The sequence below is a fragment of the Meriones unguiculatus genome, chromosome 19, assembly GCF_030254825.1.
Source record: "Meriones unguiculatus strain TT.TT164.6M chromosome 19, Bangor_MerUng_6.1, whole genome shotgun sequence".
Classification (NCBI taxonomy): Eukaryota; Metazoa; Chordata; class Mammalia; order Rodentia; family Muridae; genus Meriones; species Meriones unguiculatus.
The window spans coordinates 51,683,252-51,706,012 of NC_083366.1; the positions used below are offsets into that span (position 1 = coordinate 51,683,252).

The following is a 22,761-nucleotide window of genomic DNA, read 5'->3' on the forward strand; positions in this document are numbered from 1 at the left end:
GTGTGGTACCTTGTGCACTGAAAGCTTGTCTACTGGCATATTTCGTAAAGCATTCATACTAATAGATACTGATAACATGAACTTAATTCTGCATGACACTTGGAGAAGTTAAAACTAGTGAAAGAGTGATCCAGAGTCACATCAACTCTGAGCAGTGTGATATCTTCTGTCACTTATTAACCAGCGTTCAGATTAATTTGTAGGATCTTTGGTCTACAGGCAATCCCTCATGCATTCATTTAATTATGTATTTTAACCTTTTGGCTTAAGATATCCAAACTGATTCCTCCTGTAATGTGTGTTGGGGGTGGAGGCAGAGGGGAGAAAAACCTTTCAAAGTGATATTATTCCTGTGTTTTTGTTTCCATCACATGATAGTTTTCTCATGAGTGCTCTTTTAGTTTTGAATAAATAAAGAATATTCCCATTTTGGAAATCACTTTCAGAATTCTCATTATTGAAACCATTGCCTTTATTATCAAAGATTAATATTGGTAGTCGCTTCTCAACTGAATTACACTAATGAAAAGATCTTCTGAATGGGACGAGGGGATTACACAGATAATAGTTATGTTAGCACATGCTTCTCCCCCTACTTTTCTTCTCTCAGACTTGATGTTTTAATAAGACATTATCTACACAAAAGGCCACTATTACAAAGGACAGAAGTACCAAGGGATTTCTCAGGCTTCTGATCCATATGCCCTGGGCCTGTCTTTCACTTGGCTCTCTGCTTTCTGTAGCTGTCAACTTCATGCATAATTGTCTTGACAAATGGCATTCTCATTAATATTGCAATAGGCCTTTGCCAACTAGTGGAAGCCATGTGCCTCAGGCAGCAATGCCCAGTGTCAGTTTCTTGCGGATGGTTATAAACCATGCCTTAAATATGCCTTGAGGCCAATGATAGGTAAATAAATCACCATTTGAGTTAAAAATTATTTACACTTATATGTGCAAGCCAGGAGCACTGATGCATGGAAAGGGACAGCTGGTGTTCACCAGCCAGAGACCCCTGTGTGTGTGGGACCTTGCAGTTGCCTGCCCTGAGACGCCTCTCTGTTGTCTCACATATGCTTTGGAATCAATCAGGAAAACACATGGCGATGAATCATTACAGAAGACTTCATTCACTTGATGCTTGTCAAGGGTGTTTAAGTACCCAGCGTAGAAGCAAGTTCACTGCTCATCAGAGGCTGCAACCGTGTTCAGGACTCAGGTGCACCAGATTCTGTGAAAACTATACCTGTCTAAATAGAGAGTTCTAGGAGAAGGTGGGGGTGCGGTCCATACCACGCCACATGTATTGATATGTCCTCCTAAGCAGTACATGGTATTCCAAGTTGGTGCTTTCAAATTACACTGTGTGTTACTCATATGCCTTGTGAATGATCCTACTGAGCAAGTTTTTCGTATTGAGCTCATGAAAACTGTGTGAGCCCAGTACAGGGAAAATTGTTCACTAAGTTTGGAAGAAGTATCACCTCTAGGAATTATAACGTTAATGATTTCTGCTCCAAAGTGGTTGCTTTTCAGTGGATCCCAATTATTTATTTATTTAGTTAGTTAGTTATTCATTTTACATTTCAATTGTAGCTTCCTCCTTCATTTCCTCCTGGTCTTTCCCTGTGTCCCTCCATCATACCTCTATCCCTCCTCCTTTGCCCCCTCAGAAAAAAAGAGATTCCCCCACCCCCACAAACTCACTCCAGCACATCCAGTTGCATGGGACTGTGTACTTCCTCTTTTACAGTGTCTTGGCAAGGTAGCCATGTCAGAGTCAAGTGATCGAAAAGCATGCAACAGAGACCATGTCAGAGACAGCCCTTTGACTTCTTTCTGGGGACCCACATGGAGGCTAAGCTGCCCATTGGGTATATATGTGTAGAGGGTCTAGGTCTAGTCCATGCCTGGTCCTTTGGTGCTTCAGTCTTCTCAAGCCCCTCTGGACCCAGGTTAGTTGAGATGGTTGGTCTTCTTGTGAAGTTCCTGTCTCCTCCAGGTCTTTCCATCCTTCCCCCGACTCTTCTACCAGGCTCCCTACACTACACAGTTTCTGTTTCGATCTGTTCCATCTTTGCTGGGCAAAGGCTCTCAGAGGACAGCTATGCTAGGCTTCTGTCTGCAAACACAGTAGAGTGTCATCACTAATGTCAGGAGTTGGCTCTCTCCCATGGAGTGGGTCTCAGGTTGGGACAAGCATTGGTTGCACATTCGCTTGATCTGTGCTGTCTTAATCCCTATATGTCCTTGAAGGTAGGGTAAATTCTGGATGGAAGTTTTTGTAGGTGGGTTGGTATTCCCCTCTCTACCAGAAGTTCTGTCTAGTTAGAGGGTGTCCTCTTCAGTCTCCATGACCCTTGACACCAGGGGTGTCAGCTAGAATCACCCTCATATCCTCCCAGGAGCTCACCCTGTTATAGGCCAGTGGAGCAAAATTTGTGTTAACAAGTGATTATTGACTGGATAATTTGATATAAAAGTGTGACTGTTTTCAATTTAAACATTTGTGCTGTTTTCAGTGGTTTCAGTGAAGCACAAAGCAGACAGGTTTTCTAGTTAGTTTCAAATGTGTAGATGTAGCAAATTCTGTTCCTGTGCACATCATAGCTGACCCTTTGGTGATCTAGGTGGATCACACAAAACTGCTCCTGTGTAGCTTGTAAGGTGTTCTCTAGGGTTATGTTCTGGATATCATCATGTGGCTTTGTCTCTGATGACTAACTTCATGGTGAGTGGTTTTTTTCCTCCTCTCAGGAAGAAGCTGTGGCCAGTGTAACTAGAGCTCTTGGCACATGCATTTTAATCTTTTAATTTTAAAATTTATTAGATTATTTATTTTATGCTTGTATGCTTTGCAGGCATGTATATCTGTGCACTGTGTGCATGCATGCCCTCAGAAGCTAGAAGAGGACCTTGGGTAACCTGCATCTGGAGTTAGAGAAGGTTCTGAGCAAGCATATAGGTGCTGGAGATCAAACCTGGATCCTCAGAAAGAACAGACTGCTCTTAACCCCTGAGCCATTGTTTCAGCCCCCATTTAAATTTTTTTTTTTTTGGCATTTTTTATATTTGACCAAGCTGTGCTTTGACTTCATTAACTTCTTTGGTTCAGGAAAAGTAGGCATTCTTATTGCCTGATCTTGTTACATTTTTTAAAAGTAGCCTGAATTCTAGAACATATTCTTCTAAATCTAGCAAATGCTCTTGCTATCAATCAATTTTATTGGTGCAGTCAAATTGAGTTACATTTCCCGTTTGATTAATATTGTTGATAATCTATATTTTAGGGTTTCTATTGCTATGATAAACATCATGACTAAAGCATCTTGGGTTGGAAAGGGTTTATCTCATCTTACATCTCATTCTCCATCACGGAGGGAGGTTAGGGCTTGGACTGATGCAGAAGCCTTACAGGACATTTTCTACTGGTTTGCTCCTCATGCATTGTTCACCCTGTTTCCTTATACATCCCTGTGTAGGGACAAACTGTGTAGGGATGGCACCACTCACAGTGGCCTAGGCCTTCTCCCATCAATCATTAATCTAGAAGATGCTCCAGAAGCTCACCCACAGATCATTTTTGTGGAGCCATTTTTTCAGTTGAGGTTCTTTCTTCTTCTTCTTCTTCTTTTTTTTTTTTTTTTTTTTCCAGAGCTGAGGACCGAACCCAGGGCCTTGCGCTTGCTAGGCAAGTGCTCTACCACTGAGCTAAATCCTCAACCCCAGGTTCTTTCTTCTTAAGTGTTTCTAGGTTGCATCAAGTTGCTGAAGAACTAGCCAGGACAGGCAAAATGTGATGAAACTACGTTATGGTCTATTAGTTTTGTTATTAATTAAAATTATAACACCACTATTATTAACATGGAAACATCAGAATTAATGGAAATACTGTTATTGGAAAGACTCAACCTTCTGGAATCATTGTCCATATGGTGGTTGCTGAACAGTAAAATAGGTGCATGTTGTAGGAAGGATTCCAAGAAGGAGGTTGGGTCTGGGCCGTAGGAAGTCTAGACTTTGTTTTGGGACTGTAGCAGGTTTCCCAGCAGAAAAGTGATGTGGACACACATGTCTAGATGGCCCTCATGTTTTCTTTATTGTCAGGTAGAAGTAAAAAGATTAAAGCAGAGAGAAGACACTCATTGGGACCTGGCTGAAAGCAAGCGGTGGACTTAGGACCAAGGAAACCTTAGCCCTAGGTCTTTATTTGTAATTCTCCAGTCTGAGAAAAGCTCTGAATTAAAAATTATTTCCCCTTATAAATAGATACTAAAACTTACCTAGGCCCAAAATGTGAACTGCTTTGACTTTTGAATTTTAGTGTGAGAGGGGCCATAGCCATCTCTGCTGTTTACTTCTTTCTGTGTGTAGGTCTCTCTCTCTGACTTTAAATTTAATTATACTAGTAAAATGTAAAAGGAGTTGGCAAACCAGAAACAGCGAAAAGGGGAACTGGAAAGATCTGTCAGTAGCACAGAGAATAGAGTTGATAAAAACTGGCTGCGAGAGGTCTGCTGCAGCACTGCAGTGAGACATACTGAGACTGGGCAAACTGTTGATCTTGGATAGTGTCTGTGATTACTGAGAACAATGAAAACAAGGAAGGATTATATTGCCCAGAAGGGTTGGAACTAAAGAATTGAACGTGTCCAATGAGTGGCTTATTACTCATGACAACTTAGAATACAGGATGCACTGTCAATGGGACAGCTGAGTAAGGAGTTGACTATAGGCTTATAAGAAGTGTATGCTTTAGAAATCTGTGTGAATACTTTTCTGTGAAAAAGCCCTCTTTGTGGTTCTAGGATATGCCAGTGCTACAGGCACACACAGAGAAACACAAATTTCTCAAAAGGGTATGTAGTTTATTTAGGTTTCTTTCTTTCTTTTTTTTTACATATGAAATGATAGGTAGTCTTTCAGAGGCCCTCTATGGTAGGCTCCTGAAGACTCTACCTATCCGTGTATCAAAGCAGACACTGAGACTCATAACCAAACCTTAGGCAGAGTGCAGGGAATCCTATGTAAGAAGGAGGAGTTAGTAAGACACGGAGAGGACAGGAGCTCTACAGGGACCACATGTATCTGGGCACAGGGGTCTTTTCTGAGACTGATACTCCAATCAAGGACCATGCATGGATATAACCTAGAACCCCTGCTCAGATGTAGCCCATGACAGCTTAGCATCCAAGGGGGTTTCCCTAATAAGGGGAACAGAGACTGTCTCTGACATGAACTCAGTGGCTGGCTCTTTACCTCCCCCTCCCCGCCCCCCCACCCCGAGGGAGGAGCAACCTTGCTAGGCCACCGAGGAGGACTTTACAGCCAGTCCTAATGAGGGTCAGATGGAAGGGGAGGAGGACCTTCCCTATCAGTGGACTTAGAGAGGGGCAGGGAGGAGATGTGGGAGGGAATGAGGGAGGGAGCTACAGCTGGGATACAAAGTAAATAAACTGTGATTAATATAAAAAAATACAAATAAAAAAAAAGAAATGATAGGCTGCTGCAGGACATATTTGCATATCATTTCAGTGGCTCTCTGTAGATGCTCAGTGAGCTGAGCTTGGCCAGAAAAAGTAAAAGGAGATCTCAGGCAGCTCTTCATTCAGCTCACTTTTCTGCCTACTGTGAGAAGTGATGCCTTCGTACCTTATTTCTCAACAATGAATCATCTGTGTGAGATAACCGTGGGTAAGGGATCCTGAATCTCCTGAAGAACAGGTCTGCACAGGTTCAAAAGCAAAATGAAATGCTAAGCTTGCTGTCGATTGCCTAGTGTTCCCAGGTCTTCTGATGGAAGTCAGCCTTCACAGTGCTGCTGCTGGCACTGTTGCTGGTGCTCCAGCCAAGGGTGCTGGATTCTGACTGCGGCCTGCTTCCTCGCTGGCCCGGCAGCCCGGGTAAGGAACCTGTTGGAGAGCAGAACTGCCTTAGTTTCACCAAACTGTACATGAATTTTTTCCTTCGAACTAAGACATGCTTTCTTCTTTGTTAAGATGCTTCATAGCATTTGAGGTTTCACCTCTAAGTTTTCTTTCACGAGTACAGTTGAGAAATGTGTTTACAATGGGGCCAGTTTTGTAAAATTTTCTCCTCAAGAAGTGGCACTGAGTAACTGCCACCATTTTCTTACTGCTGATCTGTGGCTGAACAGAGAAAATTGCGCAGGCACAAAGTTTTTCCCACAAAGTTCTGCTTTTGTTCTCATATGAAGTGGAAGTGTAGTGGGCTTCACACGCAGGAATCTTGTCAACGCCTCATTTGCACTGATGCTTTTGCTTAACACAGGCCATGCAATGTCTATCACACAACTGGACCCAACTGGATATGTTTTCAAAGTAAACTTTAAAGTATAATAGAAATGTATTTAGAAAATTTTAATAGCAGTATACCATGGAATAAAGAACCAGTGATAACTGTTATTAAACATTTACATAGTTCTTCCTATGGCTTTTATGTCTAGAGTGCAGTGGTGTAGGTAAACATGCATTTGTATAGGTAAGGTTTTATACATGCAATTATATGTCTTAATTTTTATCAGTATATTGTTGCATCTCTAGGATTCTTTCCAAAATTTGTTTTATTTAATGACTGCATGATATTTTATTATGTGGTTATTCTGTAATTTGCATAATCATTCTTTTCTTTGGGGATATTAATATTGTTTTTAACTTTTTCTTATATAAATATCATCAAATAAAGCTGCATACTTAACTCTTGCTTGCATTTGGGTTTTCCTTATGAGAGTTACCATTACTGTGTCACAGGTTGTGAACACTATTAAATTTCATGGCAGTGCTGAATTGCTTTCTAAAAAGCTTGTGCCAGTAATTCTCCCACAGGTAATAGAGGAAACTGCCTGCTTAGGGATTTTTTGTTATTCATTCTTGTCAGAGGAATGCAAAACATACTCCCTTGATGTGATCTTTTTTTGAGTAAAAATGGAAACTAGTATACATGGTATTTTGAAACGTTCAAATTTTATGTTTTTCACTATATAGACTATATGCTATATCTGTTGTTATAGCATATGCCTGATGGCTTTTGCACAGTCGTGACCTTGTATGGGCTATAGTTACTCAGGCTTAACCCCACTTCTTTTTATTTCTTTTTTAATAGATTTATTATTTATTATAATTTATCCACTTTGTATCCTGGCTGTAGCGACCTCCCTCATGTCCTCCCAGTCCCATCTTACCTCCCTCTTTTTCCCATATGTCCCTCCTCTAGTCCACTGATAGGGAGGACCTCCTCCCTTTCCATCTGACCCTAGACTATCAGGTCTCATCAGGACTGTCTGCATTGTTTTCCTCTGTGGCCTGGTAAGGCTGACTCCCCACCCCCTAAGGGGGAGGTGATCCAAGAGCAGGCCAATCAGTTCATGTCAGAGACGGTCCATGTCCCCATTACTATGGAACCCACTTGGACACTGAACTGCTATGGGCTACATCTGTGCAGGGGTTCTAGGTTATCTCCATGAATGGTCCTTGGTTGGAGTATCAGTCTCAGAAAAGAGCCCTGTGCCCAGATTTTCTTGTTCTGTTGCTCTCCTTGTGGAGCTCCAGTCCCCTCCAGGAGGATTGACCCTTTTCAGCAAGGCAATTATAATTCAGAGAAATCATTGTTCTGGTAAGTGCTTATATTTTCTATAAGAATGCCTAAAATGCTTAGATCTTCAACAAGAATAAAGGAGTCAGAGAGAGGACTATTAAAACCATTCTAGGGCTGAAGAGAAGGCCCAGCTGTTTTAAGGGCATGTATTATTCTTACTAAGAACCCAAGTTTAATTCCCAGCACAGATATTGGGTAGTTCACAACTGTATCTGACTCCAACTTCAGGGGATATGACACTCTCTGGCCACCCTTGGTGCCTGCATTCATGCTCAGATGCATGAGCACACACAAAATTTAAAAATAAAATCTAATAAACTTTATAGTAATTAATTAATATTTTATTAGTTTAGCCACTATGCTAGATTTGAGGCGGTAAAGAAAACTTCTAGTCTTATTAATGTAGTCAACATCCTAAAATTACCTTCAATATTGAGGTGTAATCCATGGCTATAAAAATCAAGCTTTAGGTTCTTCTTCTTCCTATGTTTTTGTGGCATTGTGTCTATGTAGCTCAGGATGGCCTTGACTTGAACTCATGGTAATCCACCTGTCTGACCCTTTTAAAAAATGGAAATTCTTTGAGTGTGCTTATGTCCCTGACATAAGCCTTAAGTTGTAGAACACTCTCAGCTCAGTGTGGAGGGGTCAGTTAGCATCCCTTTGTGGGATGAATCTCTGGGCTTCTTGTTGACCTTGCTGTCTTAGTATTTGTTGGATCATGTGATTCAGAGAGTAGATGTCCCATGTACTTGGGTAAGGTAGCTATTAGCAGTTATAGCTGCTATTTATAGAGACATTTCTATGGTTTGGGTGCTCTTGTAGGGTCCTTTGTCTATTAACTGACTTAATTGTCATAGTGACCTAATAGGACCTCTTGACTAAGGATGACAAGACTAAGATTATTCTTCTAGAGAGCAGGTGGAGTGAGAAAAAGGAGATTGTAATAACATGGAATAGAAAGGAGTTTTACCTAGGAATCAGGTCACTGGAATCAGTCGTTGTCATAGTCACTGATCTATTGCTAAAAAAAGAGACCATAACCAAGGCAACCATTATTAACACACACACACACACACACACACACACACACACACACACACACACACACCTAATTGCGGACTTGCTTACAGTTTCTGAGGTTTAGTCCATTATCATCAAGGCTGAGAGCATGGCATGGTGGCAGGTTGGCAGGTTGGCAGGCAGGTGTTAGAGAAGTAGCTGAGAGCTACAACTATATCCATGGGCTATGAAAGAGAGAAACACTGGACTTGTGGGCTTTTTTTGAAACCTCAAAACCCATTCTCAGTGACACACTCTTCCAGTAAGGCCACACTTCCTTATCCTTCTAATCTTTTCAAACATTTCTTCTCCCTGTTGACTAAGCTTTCAAATGGAGGCCATTCTTATTCAAATCACCACGGTTATCTGCTCAGATTATTTCACTATAGTTGCTTGCATATCCTAATGTATAGAGTCTGAGCTATACATTAGCTGAATGGACTGAATGGCTCCTGGAGGTTATTTTATACTAAGTATTTTTTTTTCCTATCTATCTGAAGGCTGCAATTCATATGCTGTTGTAGGAGCTAGTTTATGTATTCAGATACAGTCTTCTGAATCAAGGTTTTTGCTGGTTTATTACCATCTTGCTTTGTATCCCCAGAGGCCTTTAGCTCGAGATGTCCCTGCCTTCGCCTCTTAAGTGACTGGAATGCAGAGTTGGTGTTCTACCCTCCAAGAACCAGTTTTCATTTTACTGTGCACAGAATTTCTAGGTTTTTACATGATTTACGTTCTCACCAGCTGTGTCCAAGTTTTACATTAAAAAAAATTAAGCATTTACTTTATTTTCATTTGTGTGTATGTCTGTGATAATGTATGCTGCATGTAATTGGGTACCTTTGGAGGCCAGAACAGAGTATCAGATTCCCCAGGTTTGTAGTTACAGGTTGTTGCAAGCTGCCTGCCATGGAGGGTGAAGTATGGTTCTCTGGAAGAGCAGCAAACATTCTTAGCTGCTGAGTTATCTCTCCAGCATCCCTACCCCTCATTTTTACATTTATTTATTTTAATGTGTTTGCATGTGTGTGCACTGTGGGGTCATGTTTGTGCTGTGATGCCTGTATAGAAAGCAGAGGACAACATTTGGGAGTCTTTTCTGTCCTTTCATCATGTGGGTCCTGGGAACGGAACTCAGATCGCTCAGCTTGGCATAAGGCATTAGAGCCTTTACCTCCTGAGATATCTTGCCAGCCCCAAGGTCTACATTTCTATGTCTAATCTCTTACCTTACTTTTGAGCAGCATCTCTTACTGTTTTGTGGAAATTGCAGCTAGCTGAGTCATAAGTACCTCTGTGTCCCACCAGCATACAGAAAATAAACTGAACAAGCAAAAATTTCATTTTTTCTGAGTTCTCAGTCTCAGTGAACAGCATGGCTATTTACTGTGTTACAGATGTCTAGAAGTCTCTGGATCAGTTTTGCTTCAGGTCAGCTCTTACACATTGGGCAGTGAGTTGAGTATCTTATGAACAAGGTCTGGACTACTTCTTTATTTATGAGATGTGTATTCTTTCACCTTTTTGTTTTATGATAAGGGGCCTAAGAGAAGGGCTTAAGGATTAAACCACATGAATATTTCTGAAAGTTGCCAGCTGTTCATTGTTTCGCCTTTCTTTCAAATGCCATCCTTTGTCCTTTGTATTAAAGTCAATACTGAGTACTTGTGCTTACACTTCTACTTGCTGTGTCTGTATTGTCTACATATATATATTTTTTAAATTTTTCATCAATTACACTTTATTCATTCTGCATCCCCCCATAAGCCCCTCCCTCCTCCCCTCCCAGTCCCACCCTCCCTCCTCCCTCTGCTTGCATGCCACTCCCCAAGTCCACTAATAGGGGAGGTTCTCCTCTCCTTTCTGATCTTAGTCTGTCAGTTCACATCAAAAGTGGCTGCTTTGTCCTCTACTATGGCCTGGTAAGGCTGCTCCCCCCCAGAGGGAGGTGATCAAAGAGCAGGCCAATCAGATTATGTCAGAGGCAGTCCCTCTTCACATTACTATGTAACCCAATTGTACTCTGAACTGCCCTGGGCTACATCTGTGCAGGGGTTCTGGGTTATCTCCATGAATAGTCCTTGGTTGGAGTATGAGTCTCTGGGAAGTTCCCTGTGTTCAAATTTTCTTGTTCTGTTGCTCTCCTTGTGGAGACCCTGTCCTCTCCAGCTCTTACTATTTCCCAGTTCTTACCTAAAATTCCGTTCACCTGCCCAACAGTTGCCCATCAGGCTCAGCATCTGCTTTGATAGTCTGAAGGGCAGAGACTTTCAGAGGCCCTCTGTGGTAGGTTCCTAGGTTGTTTCCTGTTTTCTTCTTCTTCTGATGTCCATCCTCTTTGCCTTTCTGGATGGGGATTGGACATTTTAGTTAGGGTCCTCTCTCTTGCTTAGTTTCTTTAGATGCACAGGTTTTAGTGGGTTTGTCCTATGTTGTGTGTCTGTATGAGTGAGTATATACCATGTGTGTCTTTTTGCTTCTGGGACAACTGTCTACATATATTTTTTAGTAAGGAAATTATACTAACTGCAAAAATAAAACCTCAGTAAATTAAGTAAAGTAGAGGGTAACAAATATTTTCTATAAAGGATCAGATCATGCTGTAGGTTATTTGTGTTTTGGGGGATGCATGTTTTGAAAAAGTCACCCTGAAAAATGCCCTCTGATGTGTTTTAGGAAGCTTCATGTACAAAAACAAGCCAGAGGCCAATTTGGCTCTTGGTTTGGATTTTTTGTTCATTCCTTTAAATATTTATTTCATTTCTAACATCGAAAGTTATAAATTTATTTGCTTTAATTATTCATATATATATGGTTTGGTCCTAATTATTTGGGTAAAACTAAAGTTATGGGAAAGGCATGTTAAAGTTACTTGGACTTTGAAAAGTACTTGAATTACTTAGAGTTCTGAACTTTGTTTACTGGGTGGGTGAAGTCATTTATGTAAATTAGTTTATCTGTATGGGCTTTAGTGTCCTTCTTGATGAGTGGCTATGAATGATTCTTACCCAGGACTTCAGAAAAGGTGGCACACAAGTATACTGCACAAGTGGAACAGCACTGTCCTTGGGAAGCCTTCCTGAACCTCCTGCATTTTTCAGATGACGTACTTCTTAGGGAGAAACTAGGTAGAAGCAGAGGGAAGACTTTCAAATTTTAGAAGCCAGAAAGCAATCCCAGTCATTTGTCTTCCTTGATAGATGATAATAGATGAATAATTATTTGGGGATGAAGAATGGGAGTATGGACTTAAGTTGGGGCTGAGCAGATGAACCAAAAGTTACAAAATGAAGATGACAACAAATTACACTTTAATGGACAGGCTCAGTGTGTGAGAAGATCAGTTATAGGATGCTAGGCTGCTGCTCATCTGTGGGAACCTGGAAGGACTTTTCGTGTGTAGGACAGACACTGATAAGGCAAAACAGTTGGCAACCATGAATAACTATATAAAGACGTCCTTTTCTAGCAATCCTGAACTTTGGATAGCAGCATATGCCTGTGGAAGAAAGGAATGTTTTCCTATGTCTTGCCAAAAGGGCTGAGCTGGGTAACTAGCAGCCTGGCAGTGTTGCTTTGTGCTAGGAGATGAAAGGCTGAATGCTGAAATTTGAAAATCAGACCCTCTGCAGGGACAGAGCAGCTTAGATGGGAAGACAGATTCAGTTGAAGTTCAGCCAAAACCACTCAAGCAACTCTGAGAAAAGGATGCCAGGTGCATAAATCCAGGGTGTTCCTGGGCATTTCTGAAAGCTGCTCCATCACGGCAGCTCCATGCACAGGCATCTCACAAGTTCTTCCCACTTGTAATTTTGATTCTGGCAATGGTGTTGTTCACATATGTGTGAGGTAGGCTTTTGGTGGACAGTGGAGTTATGTATTCCTGGTGAAATTGTATGAGTTTTGAAGTTGTCTATTTTTAAAGTAACTCAGAATGGAAGTTCTAAATTCAAAAGACTTGAGTGACTTAAGTTTTAGAACTTATATCACTTTTGAATTTTCAACTTTGATCTTCAGTTATATACCTGTTGTTGTGGTCCTTGAGGGAGTCAAAACTGCCTTTGTTGAAGTAAGGAATAAACAGTTAGTAGATTACAGTCATTTCACTAACAGGCACAGAGTTTGGGCATCTGTTCTGAGAGGTCAATGACCTATCCCACATGACTGCTGAGATGGCTCTTAACTGTGAAATTCTACAATATCAATTTCTCATCTTTGTTTTCACCCTGTCAGTCCTCTGTCTTCTGTCATCTTTGTGTCACTTTTCCAGTAAATTCTGTCCTGTGTTTTTGGCTTTTTGTGTTTGTGTATTGCTGTAGAAAATTTGTGTTTTTTGAGGAAAAATAGTCAATTATAGAATGATGTGAATGGTTTTATATTAAATGCCATGACCAATAAAAGCAGAGAAGATTTTCATTCACAGATAAAATTTCTACCCTCCTTGGCACAGCCTGTTACTTAGTATAAAGTTTTGTTACATTTCTTTTTATTTTTTTAATCACTGAATGAAACCATCTAAAGTAGTAATTTTATTCAGAAGATCTGAATAAAAATATGTTTGTATATATTGGTGTGTATGTGATCATGTGGTTGTGTGCATGTATACATTTGGGTACATGTGTACATATGTGTCGATGCATGTGGAGGTCAACACCACCATTGCATGTCTTCCTCAGACATTTTTCACCTTCTTTTAGAGACAGGGCCTCTCACACTCTGTACCTTGCTTTATAAGACAGTGTCTTTCAATGAACTTGTAACTTATCAGTTCACCTAGGCTGCTGGCCTGTGAGCCTCTGACACTCAGCAGTGGCCTCCAGATGTTTGCGGATGTCCTCAGCTTTTTTCCATGGACACTGGGGATCCAAACTTGGGCTCTCCTGTGTGCATGACAGGTACTTTATCAGCTGAGCCATTTTGTAAGATTGTATTAAAAAAAATTTTTTTTTAATTAAAAAATTTTTTTTGGAGATACAGTTTTTTTTGAATGTCCATGGAGCTGGTGGTCCCTCTAAACATTCTTTTGGTGCTAGAATGTTGTAAAAATAAAGGAGGTTGTTACATTTAATGTTTTCTTCTTCATGAGGAGTTTGGCCAGAGCAGCATGGTGAAGGCTTTTTGTTTGTTTGTTTCTTTTTTTTCTTTTTTTTTTTTTCTGCAGAGGAAAGGATTTAAATGACAGGAGAAGCACACCTAGGGATTAGAGATCAATACCTTCAGTATTCTTCTGACTTAGTGCGAAAACACTAAAGCTTTGCCATAGTCTTGTTTCTTTTAATTAATGAATTAAAAATTATATATATAGCCTTGACCTGTTTGGAGCTTGCTGTGCTAGACCAGGCCTCAAACTCATAGAAATCCACCTGCCTTTGCTCCTGACTGCAGGGTTTAAAGCTGGAGCTGTTTGTTTTTTTTCCCCTTGCTATAACATAATTCTGCAGATTGAGTAATTTATCATTAAAAGAAACTCGTTTCTCACAGCTCTGCAGTTTGGGGTAAAAAATGAAGGCACTGGCACAAGAACAGATATCTTGTGGATCATCTGATGGCAAAAGAGAGAGAACAGGGTTTGAGCTTATTCTTACCTTAGGAGCCCACTCCCACTCGATTTAACCTACCCTTGTGTTCTAGAGGCCGAGCCATGGTGGCTTTGTACCTTTTAGTTCTGTTAGATGCCAGCGGGATTTCAACATGAATTCTGGAGAGCACATTCAAATTACAGCAGCCTTGTCAATAGATTTTTCTCAGTTGGTCTTCCTGGAGGCAACGCCAGGCCACATATGTATGTCACTAGGAAAGTAGTGAGAGAACTCATGGACACATCTGTTGTTGTCTACAGAATGGAACTTGACTTGTGCTTTTTCTGTGCTTTTTCCAGAATTGTGAGGAGCTTCTATAATGGTCTGTTTGGCCTTCATCAGAGCTGCCTGTGCGCACACCTACCTGGTAAGGAAGGTCAGTCATGTTTGCAGATGCCATCAGCATCGGGCTTGGGGCTCAAGGCCTGCCACGTCACAGTTTGCTGCCCAAGGCGCTCCCAGCGGTGTGGTGGAGCTACTGGGGAAATCCTATCCTCAGGATGACTATAGCAACCTCACCCCAAAGGTCCTTTCCAAGGTGGGCAGGAACCTGCACAACCAGCAGTTCCACCCTCTGTGGCTGATCAAGGAGCGGGTGAAGGAGCACTTCTACCAGCAGTATATGCGGCGATCCAGGACCCCTCTGTTCTCTGTCTATGACCAGCTGCCCCCCGTGGTCACTACCTGGCAGAACTTTGACAGCCTGCTAATCCCAGCAGACCACCCCAGCAGGAAGAGGGGGGACAACTATTACTTGAATCGGGAGCACATGCTGAGAGCACACACGTCAGCACACCAGTGGGACTTGCTGCATGCGGGACTTAATGCCTTCCTTGTGGTGGGTGATGTGTACCGCCGTGACCAGATCGATTCCCAGCACTACCCAGTTTTCCACCAGCTGGAGGGGGTCCGGCTCTTCTCCAAACATGAGGTGAGTCTTGTTGAAGAACATTTGTATTGCTGTAACTGGAGACTTGTGATCAGTGAAACAAGGAGTCTTGTTCTTGATCTTCATTTCCTTTAGTGACCTGTTCGTTTTTCCTGATGTCTTTTGTGATGACCTTCCAAGGCGCAGTGTGTCTGAGTGATTTGTTGCCTCACACTGCTGCAAACTGTTGACTTCACAAAACGTCTTTCTCTTGTACTTGTCTGTTCTTGTTCCATTTTCTCAGCACTGGTCTGCTTTATACAGGTTTACTACTTGTAGCTGGCCAGTGGTTCAGATTCAGCTTTAATTCAGGCTGAGTGAAGGTAGAATGCTGAAGCCCGTGTGCTGGTTATTCCATTTGTGTTGTTGGAACTTAGTGCTGTTTCCTGCTGCTGGAGAGTAATGATCTCCTGTGCTGAGCGTGACTGGTGCTGTTCCAGCTTGTACCATCAGCAGTGCTCTTGTCCCTAAGCTCTTGCCTCTCTTTCCTGGCATTGATGGTGGGAGGTGTCTTACTTGTTAGTGTGGATGTTTGTGTTTGGGTGCACAGAGCTTGTTTGGTATTCAGGCCATTCCCCTAGGAGAGCCTTTCTCAAAGTTGGCTCAGTGCTGGATTTAGGGATCACAGATGGACATTCCTAGTTCTTGGGATGCTTATTATTTTCCAAGGTAGTAATAATAACTGTAAGAAAGGATATGGATACGTGAGAGAACCTAAAGGAAATGAAAAGAGACAAGTCAGAGCCTGGAGTATGACAAAGTAATAGAATGCCTCTTCTGATTCATCTGTGAGGGGAGCCATGATAATAGTGGTGTGATGTGCCTAGGGGATGGCGTTGGATAGGTGTTCAGTCAGGCTTACCCTGTTAAAGTAATAAAGAACACGCTAAGGTGTAAGCCTGTATGTCATGATAGAGGAGAGGCCTTGAAGGCTCAGAGACCCACAGTGACATATTATTGGGGAGGAAATTTAGGGTACAAAATGAAGGTAGCAGTGAAAGGCACACATAAAAATAGCCCTTTCTTGGTTTATGTTTGTTGTAATCCAGTCCAGTTTTCCAGGCACCATGTGTAGATAGTCTAGTCTGATATTGTGACTGCTTTCTGGGTCATTGTTTAATAAGTTATGCACCTACATACGTATGTAACTAGCTTCCTTTCAAGTTGCAAGGTGCTTCCATTTCCAATGCTTCATTTATTCCTCTCAATAAAAACTTAAGAGTTAGATTGATTATCTCACTTCACAGTCTGGAAAAGTCTAGTGACTGGCTCAAGATTGCACAACAGTCAGTTACAGAACTCAACTGGAAGGCAGGTTTCCTAAGGCCAGTGTTTCAGCTACTGCTCATTTCTGTGCTTGTCAGTCACTCCTGTTCATGACTCAAGGCAAGCTTGATATAGCAATGGTGAGCACTGGAAAGGGTTCATTTCTGATTTCCTATCTTCCATTGAAATTTTCTTTCTGAATCGTATCTACTCTTAATACCAGGAAAAGTGGTTTGACTCATTTTTGTTTTTTCTCTATGAATATGACTTTTAAAATTTTCTTTTAGATGTGTGTACAGTACTCAAAACACTATATTGTTTTATTTTCCTATTTAATAATCTTTGTATTCATTATTACATGTAAAAAACAAGTTATTAGATTTATAGAGTAAAAGAAATAGTGATGCTGGTTGTAGTGCATGAACCTGCAATCCCAGCCCTTGCAAGACTGAGGCAGAAGGATTTCAAGTTTGAGGCTATCCTGGACTACATAATGAGGCCCTGTCTCAAGAAGAGAAAGTAGAGAGAAAAATATTGATAATAACAGAAATTAATGAACAATGACAGCATATTTAGAAATCATTGAAAAACACCCCTTTGTTCTTTGAAGAAAGTAAATGAAAGTAACACTTTCAGAGGAATAATTAGCAGGTAAGGCTGCTAAAGCTGTGAATCAGAAGAAGGATAGAAAGAAATACTAAGTAGCTTACTCTCTGTTGAAGTAAAGCTTGGAATTTCACCTATGCCTTCAGAGTGAATAGAGGAAGAAAAGAATACACAAAGAGGAGTAATGTAGAAGTTAGGACTAAAAGAAAGGAAGTCAAAATTATAAGTTTGGTATGAGTTCTAATGTGTCAATATTCACACACCAATGTTAGTTAAGCAAAGCAGGTATAGAAATGCATGTTCAGGTTGGATGTTCAGAGGCCCTGGAACCAAAACCCAGTAGAGAGAGGGGTGAAGGATAGGAAGGTTTGTCTAGCAAATGCTTCCCCACATGTGTCAGATGTAGCCTTATTAACATCAGAAGTAGAATTTATAGAAAAAAGATAAATGTGGATAAAGCCTAAAATAGATAATCTAAGAAGCCTTATGAATTATGAACTTTCATTTGCCTACTGTTATAAACTTGATATATGAAGCAACACTGATGACTAAAAGGTCGAGTTTGACAAATTCATGATCATGGTCAAAGATGTTAAATGATATCAGTCAGAGACGTGTGGATTATTTAGACTAAATAACGGTATAGAAGTCAGAACAAGCATGATTTATATTTAAGAATTTTGTGTGTCATCTATATTTACATGTTGTATAAAAATTAATTCAGTATTCATTTAAAATGCTAGTTTGCCAAATTGTTCTAAACAAAAAATAGAAGGTAGATAGGTGTACAGTTCTAGATATTCCCAAGTCTTTGCGGAAGAACTGGGCCACTAGAACAGCAACACTAACCGGAGCTGGCCCTGTCCCTTACTGCTGAAGAGTGGGCCTGGAACCTTGCTTGGTCCCATTAGTATAGCTGGCACTGGTGTTGGGGGTGCAGGTAAGCTGATCCCAATGCTGTCATTGCAGGAGAGCTGACCCTGCCACTCATCTGCCGTGGGGTGGCTGGGTGGTGTGAGTAAGGCCAGATGTCCACCTCCCTTTCACCACCCTTTGCTACCTGCAGTAAGTAAGAGGCCTGGCTGCAAGGTCACAAGAGCTGGCGAGCTGGCCCTACCCCCTGCCAGCTGCAGTACTCAAGGGGCCCCTACACATTGCCTGGGCAGCACAGTAGAGCTGGCCCTGGTGGCAAAGGTGCAGGTGAACCAGCCCTTGGGATGTGACAGTAGGAGAGCTGGCCTCTCCCCTTGCTGGCTGCTGCATTGAAGGAAATAGTTGGGGCAGAACTTGCCCTGGTGTTTTGAGCATAGGAGAGCTGGCATGGACTGACCAACTTAGGTAATACCCATTCCCACTGAACATCTACCGCCTCTGTGAACTTCTGGAGTGCTTAAAAGATCCAGTCCTCCAGATCCAAAGCTGCAGGATCTCCACGACACAGGGCAACAACAGGATATCCAAGAAGAGTCCCAGGGAGGATCTAGAATTGAAAGTGTAGAAGAAACCGGAGGCCTTGAAGCAGACCAGTGACCATTGCAGTGAACATTTGCAAGTAAAAATGTATAGACAAAAGGATATACTGTGGAACACAGTGGGACACACTACAGCTTCCACAACAAGATTCCTTTTTTCGACATTATTATCATTATCATTATTATTATTATTATTATTATTATTATTATTTGTGCAGATGTTGCAAGGGCAAAGTGTTGATATGAAGGGTTGGGGAGATAAGTGGGATGAGGGTACATGATGTGAAATTTATATATAATTAATAAAAAGCTATAAATAAAAAAGAAAACTAAAAACCATTCAACATCCAGATAAAACTAGTTGGCAGGGTTCTCCTAAGAGCATCCCTGTGTAGGAAGTCACTCCTGACAGCTAGAAGTTCAATTCCCAGTACCAATTACACTAGCTTTTTATAGAAGCCAGATGTGGTCTCATGTACTTGACATGTCAGTGCTGGTAAAGCAGAGTAGGCAAGATCCCTGGGGCTCATTGGTTAGTCAGCCTAGCATAACTGGTGAGCTCTATGCCTAGGTTTTACTCAGGTCCTTGTGCTTTCATGACAAATACTTTACAACCCAAGCTACCTTCTGAGCCCCTGACGAATTCTTTTCTTAGGATGGTGGTAATCACTGACGCTCAGTCTTACCAATCTTATCAGTATGTCATGTCAGAGTTCTTCTAGCAAATTTGGTAACCCAAATTTTTCTTTCTGAGCAATGTTTTTAGGAAGGTCTCCTTTCCAGGTACTACTGTTCTCTTCCATAAACTCATTCTCAAGTACAGTTCAGAACTTCCACAGTGTTGGCAGTGGACTTCTTTTGTTGCATGGAGTGGAGAGGGGTTCATGTGCTCTTAACTGTTTCCTTGTGTGTTCTTTGTGTGTGTGTAGGTCTATGTGGAGTAAACCGATGGAATCTCTTTACAATCCATTGGAAACTAAGAACTGTCCCTTTGTTTTAGTTTGGGAAGAAATGCCACTCAATATAAAGAATGACCCAGTTCAAGCAAATTGCAGAAGAAGCAACATTTTAGGAAATGGAATGTTGGGTGGGGGCAGGGTTTGCTCGGCTCATCTGATCCTGATGTGTAGATCCTATGAAGGGAAATCATTTTTAGGGAAAAAGGAAAGCAGTGTTTAAGGTGGTTAGAAATTTGAATACTAATGAAACACCTGAAGATAAGGTGTTTCTTCTTAAAATGTGATGAAAATCTAATCTTTTTATAAAGTCTTTACTTTGGAGATCCATATTGAAACACCAGTATGGAAAATACAGGGCTTGGGATTTTTCTTCATAGTAATAGTGATTTTGACATTTTATGGTGTGTGTAAGAGGATTGATTTTTGTAGATGCTGTTTTTTTTTTTTTTAAAAAAAAAAACATCTATTTATGCATGTATATGAGCACTCTATTTGCATGTATGCTTGAATGACAGAAGAAAACATCAGACAGAAGAGAGCATCAGATCCCATTATAGATGGTTGGGAGCCACTGTGTAGTTGCTTGGGGTTGAACTCAGAACCTCTGGGTAAGCATTCAGTGCTCTTAACTGCTGAGTCATCTCTCTAGCCCATAGATGCTGTTTTTAAACTGTATTTTATTTGGAGTTCTTTAAGCCTCTACCTCCCTTCCATATCCCCAACCCTAGGTGGGAGAGAAAGACAATTAGAAGGAAAAGGGGATGTAGACCATTTCAGACATAGTTCTGGGTGATTAGGGCTGTCAGGTTCTTTGGGAAAATACTAATCTCAGTTGTTAAGACATCTAGTAGTCCAGTAACAGCAAATGGCAAGTGCAGCAGGATGAAAAAGCAGCCTTCTTTGTCCGTCTCCTCGAAGCCCTTGCTTCTGTCTGGGCTCTCGTATTTATACCCTCTCAGAGTCCTCAGAAACTCAGCAAAGACCATGCCCTTATCCAGGTTGCAGAAGGCTATTACCATCTGGCAAAAGACCACATCCCACACAAGGCAATTGTCTGCTGTGGACAAACTAAGGGAGTTCCATATCCCACAGTTGGGCTTAAAACAAAAACATATTTATATAACAAAGAAATCAAAACATCCACTACAGGTTTTGAACTGTAATTTACTTGAGTATTGTGTGCTTAAGGAGTCATCTCTTTTTGTGTTAACATGTGTTTAAGATTCATCTACTGCAAAAACTAAAACACAGAAAACATTGAGACCAGACAGTCAAGAGACATTGGCTCAGCCTGCTTTAATGCGAAGGTAACTACCAATTCTTTTTAAAAGGGAGGGTACATTAAAGAAAAGAGTATAAATGACACACAATAGAAATCTGAAATAATTCTGATAACTTCTACATTTTCCATGTGATTTAATACATGAACTTTTACCAAATAATAAAAGACTTAATATTAGTTTCATACAGGAGAAAACAAGACATTTATCAAGCTCATTTTATGAGGTTATACCTGTTTATATTCATGCTAAATGAAAAGGAAAATTTGGAAGTTTCACTGTTACGATACTAGTAATTCTGTTTTAATGAACAAACATTTATTGAATGAAGTATTTACAAGTTTAATTCAATATTGTGTTCCATTATTGTTTACATATATTATGTTCTACCATATTAACTCATAAAAAGAGAAAAAAAAGCATGTGCGTATTTCAATAGTTGTAGAAAATAATTTGACATTTAATTATCTGATAGCATTAAAAATACATTTAATGCCATTAATGACACATGGTAAAAACTTTAGCAAACTAAGAATAGAAAAGAACTTCCTGAACTTTGCAAATGATGTCTGTCAGGCATTAGCAGCATCCATCATGACTAATAATGAATCATTATACATGTTTCTATCAAAAGTAGCCACCATTCAGAGTCACCTGCTTTCCTGATTCTGCTCATTAGTAAATTAGAAAGTCTCCCTCATACAGTAAAATAGAGGACCTCAGGACCTGCCTTCAGTCCTTACTACCACCAAATATGGAAAAAAAAGAGAACCCAAAGGTTGGAGAAGTGGCTCAGTGGTTAAGAGTGCGAACTGTTCTTACACAGGATATGCATTCAATTCCTATCGCGTATGTCAGGCGGCTAACAACTATCTGTAGCTCCAGCTCCAAGGAGATCCAATGCCTCTGGCCTCCTTGGGCACTTGTACTCACATACACATCCCTATACATGGATCCACCCATTGATATAATAAAAGTCAGTAAGTAAGCGGGTAAGGAAGGAAGAAAAGGAAGAAAGAAAAAAGAAATCTTAGAGAAAAGAGGGTAGAAACCCTAGATAACAAGAGATAAAGCTATTTTCTTTGCATATGATATAATTGTGCATATGCAAGTTTAATAGAATGTCTAGATCTACTCAGAATAGGAAGGTACTTCAGTAAGGTATTGGGTACAAGGAAAATGTAGAAACATTAGTATTTCTTATCACAAGTGTGGGGCTCTGCTGGAGAAGATTGAAGTCGGTTTTCTCCAGATAGCTAACTATTTGTGCTCAGACTTTTATGATAGACTCCCTTTTCTCAATGGGGGGAGGAGGGTGTTAAAAGTCTCCCCTGATCTGGGCGATCCCAGATCTTGTTAGGAGGTCACATAGCCCTTAGGACAGATTATAGGCCAGAAGCTTCCCCTGATAAGAAAACTGCTGTAGCAATTTCTAGAAACGCCCCACCTTACTAAGGATCTTAGTCCAGCAGTGAACTTCAGTTGTACTTGGAGAACCCTATCTCCCCAAAGGCTAATTAAGCACTGCATTTTCTTTCTTGTGATAGGACCATTAAGTATCCCTGATCCCCTGACCCCAGCGAATCAAATCATTCACCCTCGAAATCCTTCCCTCTGTCCAGGGTTTATTTTGCCCTTGATTTCCCATGAATAAAGGCTGGAGCTTTCTCACTTCAAGACCATCTGAGATTTGCATTTACCCTCTGTTGGTTCCCACTGGGCCTGGGCCTCGCCATTCCTGTGTCTTAGCTGCAAGTCATATGGACATGGACCTTGGCCCACACCTCTGCCATGCTCAGCACAGCAGCTTGACCAAGAGCTGTAACACTTTGGTATCACCTAGGCTTTGGAATGTCGAGCTTCCACTGCCACTGGTGACCTCATGCTAAAAGAGCTAAACTGTAGCACTCTGGAAAAACTTTTTCATACCTTAGTGCACTTGGGACTCAGCGTAAGGTATTCTAGCTGCCCCAGAGAGGAACAGAACCCCTGTTA

At 41.0% G+C, this 22,761-nt stretch overlaps 1 protein-coding gene across 5 annotated transcripts in view; it reads left to right on the top strand.

Moving 5' to 3' along the window:
- Fars2 (phenylalanyl-tRNA synthetase 2, mitochondrial) overlaps positions 1 to 22,761 on the top strand; it is a 416,134-nt gene that overhangs the window by 64,053 nt on the left and 329,320 nt on the right. For all 5 annotated transcript variants that reach the window (XM_060372570.1, XM_060372574.1, XM_060372572.1 and 2 more), the window contains one exon: positions 14,555 to 15,186. In XM_060372570.1, coding sequence (XP_060228553.1) covers positions 14,575 to 15,186 — 612 coding nt within the window. In that variant the 5' untranslated portion in view covers positions 14,555 to 14,574. The remainder of the gene's footprint in view (positions 1 to 14,554; positions 15,187 to 22,761) is intronic.